General features: G+C 39.8%; 1 protein-coding gene across 1 annotated transcript in view; it reads right to left on the bottom strand.

Moving 5' to 3' along the window:
- pde1ca (phosphodiesterase 1C, calmodulin-dependent a) overlaps nt 1-5801 on the bottom strand; it is a 25583-nt gene that overhangs the window by 12930 nt on the left and 6852 nt on the right. The window contains exon 4 of the mRNA XM_032510827.1: nt 3575-3688. Coding sequence (XP_032366718.1) covers nt 3575-3688 — 114 coding nt within the window. The remainder of the gene's footprint in view (nt 1-3574; nt 3689-5801) is intronic.

Genomic DNA, 5801 nt, shown 5'->3' with positions numbered 1-5801 from the left:
GAACCATCTATTTTTTTTTTTAGGACAAACTGGGTTATTGGAATATTTGGGTTGAGTTGAGGTCACTTGCATGTTAAAAATGGTTGTAGGGCCTAAAAAAATAAATAAATAAATAATCTTCCAGCTATTTATTGATATCACAGACATATAAGTAAAACCAAGCCATTTTCCTTTCTAAAACACTTCTCATATGTCTTGGGAGCACACTGTGAATAAATATCATACTTATACAGTTGACAAAATACATGCATTTTTTCCAAAAAAGTCAAGACGTTTTGCTCCCTGACATTACTTATGCCAATATGTCATATTTATTGATATTACACCCACAGCAATGTTATACAAGCAAATATGTGTCTAAATAGTGCAACATTTGGCCTTTAATAGAGTATATAGGCATTTTTGTCCCATCTGGCCTTCCATACAAGAGGGGTGCCTTTACTCCCATATATGGGCATGCACTCCTGAAAAATAGACGGGAGAGACAGGGCAGACCGGAGGAGCGAGCCAGCGACAGAAATGAGCCAACGCGATGAATATGGCATAAAGTGGATCATCTTGGATATAACAGTATGGATTTAAAGCCCAAGAGGCTGAAGTTCCAGGCTGGATAGAATCCCCTGTAGAGGCTAGAAAGACCCGAACCTAAAGTGGTAAATTGCTTGTATGGTTCAAAAGTTTTAAACTATGAATCAGAGGTATTTTTTTACTCGTGGGCGAGTGTCTTGGGCTCAGAGGGTTAATACACTCTCTCCAAAGCTATTGAATAATGATTTAACTTTATCAGGAAAGAAAATGGTATTTGTCTTGATCTCTGTTCTGCCTTTGTGGTTGTTCAATGAGTTGAACAATTGAGCGTAATTCAAAGTTTCTCATCTTTTTCTGAGAATCTCATTATTTGTAACAGCATGGATTTGTCAACAGTCTTCAAATTAATGGGTAAACTAATTAAACTAAGTTTTTTTCTTCATGGGATAGATAGATAGATAGATAGATAGATATTATTGATCCCAAAAAAATGGGAAATTACAGTGTTACAGCAGCACACAAAATTATACATACAATATACATGAAATAATTATAATTATAATAACAAAATATAAGAATAAAAATATAGAATGTAAGAACAAATATTTAGTAATACAAGATGGAAAAAACAAAACAAAAATGTGCACTTTTGTAAATATGACCCAGTCGTGCCGGTTGCCCTTATTGTAGTATTGTGTGTAGTATTGGTGTCTCAGAGTCTCATCTACCCCCCAGGGATGACGTGTTGAAGAGTTTTATTGTCTGAGTAGGAATGATTTCCTGTAGCGGTCCGTGCGGCATTTAAACTGTCGGATCTGTGAACTCTGCATAACTTTATCATACTGATCTTCATGTGTCATCACTTCATCCTCTTACCGTATCGGGTCGCGGGGGCAGCAGCTCCAGTAGGGACCCCAAACTTCCCTTTCCTGACCACATCAACCAGCTCCGACTGGGGGATCCCGAGGCGTTCCCAGGCCAGGTTGGAGATATAATCTTTCCACCTAGTCCTGGGTCTCCCCGAGGCCTCCTCCATGCACGTGCCTGGAACACCTCCCTAGGGAGGGGCCCAGGAACATCCTTACCAGATGCCCAACCACCTCAACTGGCTCCTTTCGACATAAAGGAGCAGGCTCTACTCAGAGTTCCTCACCCATGATTGAACTTCCCCCTATCGTAAGGAAACACCAGCCCCCCTCCTGAGAACCCATGTCACTGCTTGTACCCTGAATATTTGGGTTGAAGTGAGGTCACTTGCATGTTAAAAATGGTTGTAGGGCCTTAAAAAAATAAATAAATAAATAAATCTTCCAGCTATGTATTGATATCACAGACATATAAGTAACCCTACCAGCCCAATTTTTTTTTTTTCCTTTCAAACACACTTTCTCATATGCTTGGGAGACACACTGTAGAAATAATCAAACTTAACTTTTGCAAAGACTGCATTTTTTCCAAAAAAGTCAAGACGTTTTGCTCCCATGACATTTACTTATGCCAATAATGTCATATTTATTGATATTACACCCACAGCAATGTTATACAAGCATATGTGTCTAAATATGCAACATTTGGCCTTTATAGAGTATATAGGCATTTTTGTCCCATCTGGCCTTCCATACAAGAGGGTGCCTTTATCTCCCATATATGGGCATGCACTTCCTGAAAAATAGACGGGAGAGACAGGGCAACGCAGAGCGAGCCAGCGACGATGACAAAACGCGTTGAATTATGACATAAAGTGGATCATCTTGGATATAACAGTATGGATTTAAAGCCCACAGAGGCTGAAGTTCCAGGCTGGATAGAAAATCCCCTGTAGAGGCTAGAAAGACCCAGAACCTAAAGTGAGTAAATTGCTTGTATGGTTCAAAAGTTATTAAACTATGAATCAGAGGTATTTTTTTACTCGTGGGCGAGTGTCTTGGGCTCAGAGGGTTAATACACTCTCTCCAAAGCTATTGAATAATGATTTAACTTTATCAGGAAAGAAAATGGTATTTGTCTTGATCATCTGTTCTGCCTTTGTGGTTGTTCAATGAGTTGAACAATTGAGCGTAATTCAAAGATTTCTCATCTTTTTCTGAGAAATCTCATTATTTGTAACAGGCATGGATTTGTCAACAGTCTTCAAATTAATGGGTAAACTAATTAAACTAAGTTTGTTTCTTCAATGGGATAGATAGATAGATAGATAGATAGATAGATATTTATTGATCCCAAAAAAATGGGAAATTACAGTGTTACAGCAGCACACAAAATATACATTACAATATACATGAAATAATTATAATTATAATAACAAAATATAAGAATAAAAATAAGAATGTAAGAACAAATATTTAAGTATATACAAGATGGGAAAAAACAAAACAAAAATGTGCAGCTTTTGTAAATATGACCCAGTCGTGCCGGTTGCCCTTATTGTAGTATTGTGTGTAGTATTGTGTGTCTCAGAGTCTCATCTACCCCCCAGGGATGACGTGTTGAAGAGTTTTATTGTCTGAGGTAGGAATGATTTCCTGTAGCGGTCCGTGCGGCATTTAAACTGTCGGATCTGTGAACTCTGCATAACTTTATCATAACTGATCTTCATGTAGTCATCAATCTTCATCCTCTTATCCGGTATCGGGTCGCGGGGGCAGCAGCTCCAGTAGGGGACCCCAAACTTCCCTTTCCTGAGCCACATCAACCAGCTCCGACTGGGGGATCCCGAGGCGTTCCCAGGCCAGGTTGGAGATATAATCTTTCCACCTAGTCCTGGGTCTTCCCCGAGGCCTCCTCCCAGCTGGACGTGCCTGGAACACCTCCCTAGGGAGGGGCCCAGGAAACATCCTTACCAGATGCCCAAACCACCTCAACTGGCTCCTTTCGACATAAAGGAGCAGGGCTCTACTCAGAGTTCCTCACCCATGATTGAACTTCTCCCCCTATCGTAAGGAAGACACCAGCCCCCCTCCTGAGGAAACCCATGTCAACTGCTTGTACCCTATGTACAGTGTAAGTGTGGTTTGATAAAAGCAGAACTGAGATGAAATAGTCTTGCCTAGTCTCCTCATTGTATAGAGCTTCAAGGACCGAGGCGGTGTACTCCAGGTTTTTCTTCAGGTCCGCCACAGATGCCTCCCCCCTCTCCAGCTGCTTTATGAGATATCGCAACCTGCATCACACCAACATCAGCATCACTTCATTTGAATAATCCCACATGCTTGAATAAGGGCGTAGAATTAAAGGTCCAGGGGACACCCTACAACTGCTCCTTGCATTGACATGAAGGGCTTCAACCTTAATCCCTCAGATTAAAGATCTTGAGTGCCTAATCTTAGAATACCTTTCACTGTAATGTGTGTTTTACTATTAAGGTGGCATAGGTTTTGGCCTATAAATTAAGGTCTCCATTTAAAATTAATCTAGTTCACACCTTAAACATAATTTGGGATCAATTAAAACATACTTGAAAAACAACGGGGGTGAGGAATATGTTTCCAGGTAAGCTCACAGAGTTATGTCATGTCTCCTTTCCTTCAAATAAGAACTTTGCTATGCATTTTACAGCAGATTTCATAAATGACCAAAATGTTTGGGCCTTTTTAGTCCAGCCGTCTTAGGTCCAGACTAAAAATTCTCAACAACAATTGAATAGAATTCCATAAAACTTGGACACTTCAGACATATATGGTCTACTGATGATGACATCTAATGACTTTAAGGATGTCTTGACTTTTTCGTGTCTTGCTAAAAACACGGCAATCCTACGTTCAATGAAGCATCATGAAACATTTTCTGACTACATGGGGCTCTTTGTTCAAGAAATGGTTAAAAGGACACTGAATTCCCATTTCTTTTACCTTTTTTCGAATGCTAAATGACAGTGGGCACAACTGGAGCCACATGTTGTGTGTATATTGTGTACTTTTTTATATTGTGGGAAACGTTGCAAACTTAAGAATTTCATTGCATGGTGTAAAATCTGTGCATATGACAAATAAATATCTTGAATCTTGAATGTGCATGTCCAGTCTGCACTGCAGCAGTTCATGTAAACCAAACTAGTTTGGTTTTCATTGCTTGAACACACACTTATCCCATCACTGCAAACCACAACCTGCAGCACTTTTGTTCAGATGCTAACACACTGCTGTCGCACCTGTTAACTTCTCATTCAAAACAGAATGGATTTCAGCCAGGTGCATTGCAATTTCAGCTGAAAGCCTGAGCTTTGTCTTGTTTTAGACTTGTTAGTGAACATATACTGCACATAGAGGAAAAGTTCAGGAAGCCTTTTATTACAAATAAAGAAACACCAAATAATAATGCAACAGTTACACATTGTATCATTCTAGAGCAGGGGTCTTCAACGTTTTCCAGGCCAAGGACCCCCGAACTGATGGCGAGATGGAGCGGGGACCCCCTAATTATATATATTGTATAAAATGGTGTTATATCAAACTGGTCCTATAGTGCCATGTGTTCATTGATGACTGAAAGACATCTTCTGCCTCCATTTATCAGTTTACCACAGTGTGTTGAGTTCATGTTAATGTGTATTTAAAGACATTTCAATTAGTGGAAAAAATTGCAGGGGGGGGGGGGGGGAATATAAAAAAAAAGTCTAATCAACAAAAACTTTCGCGACCCCCATGCAGTACCTCCGCGGACCCCCTAGGGGTCGCGGAACCCCTGTTGAAGACCCCTGTTCTAGAGAAACAGTGAACGGGTAAAAGAGCAAATTTACCAATATGTCCAGATAAGATGTCTGTGATGTAAACTGTTTAGCTTCGGTGACTGTTGGTAATTCTGACTGGAGTTAGAGCTCTGCACATGTGACTTCAGTTGTGACCACTGTTAGTAATTGGAAAAAAAACTGTAAAATGCACATGTCAGCATGCTGACTTGCTTAACTGAGATTGTGACCTGTAACACAACCACGTTACAGAATTGTCATACACACTGCAGAATGAAATGGCTTTCTCTTGTGCATGCATTCTGAGGTTAAAGTTAAGGCTGTTGACGACTTTTAATCCCAGCGGTGTTAGGGCACAACACACTTCCCTTCATCACGACTTTATATGGCAACTGTACAGGATACGTTGACTGTACATGAAATATATAAATAATGATAAGGAAAACAAAGGCCTTATGTATACACTGTAAATAAGGGCTGTGAAATCTACAGTTATTTAATTTAGATTTCACAGTAAATTTTGCAATTTTAAGATCTGTCCAGGGACAACGGATGAAAAATAGCCTTTTGGCTAATTCTGGTGCATTTA

This window comes from Etheostoma spectabile, unplaced genomic scaffold (assembly GCF_008692095.1).
Source record: "Etheostoma spectabile isolate EspeVRDwgs_2016 unplaced genomic scaffold, UIUC_Espe_1.0 scaffold272, whole genome shotgun sequence".
Classification (NCBI taxonomy): Eukaryota; Metazoa; Chordata; class Actinopteri; order Perciformes; family Percidae; genus Etheostoma; species Etheostoma spectabile.
This window is presented reverse-complemented; position numbering and strand designations above follow the sequence as displayed.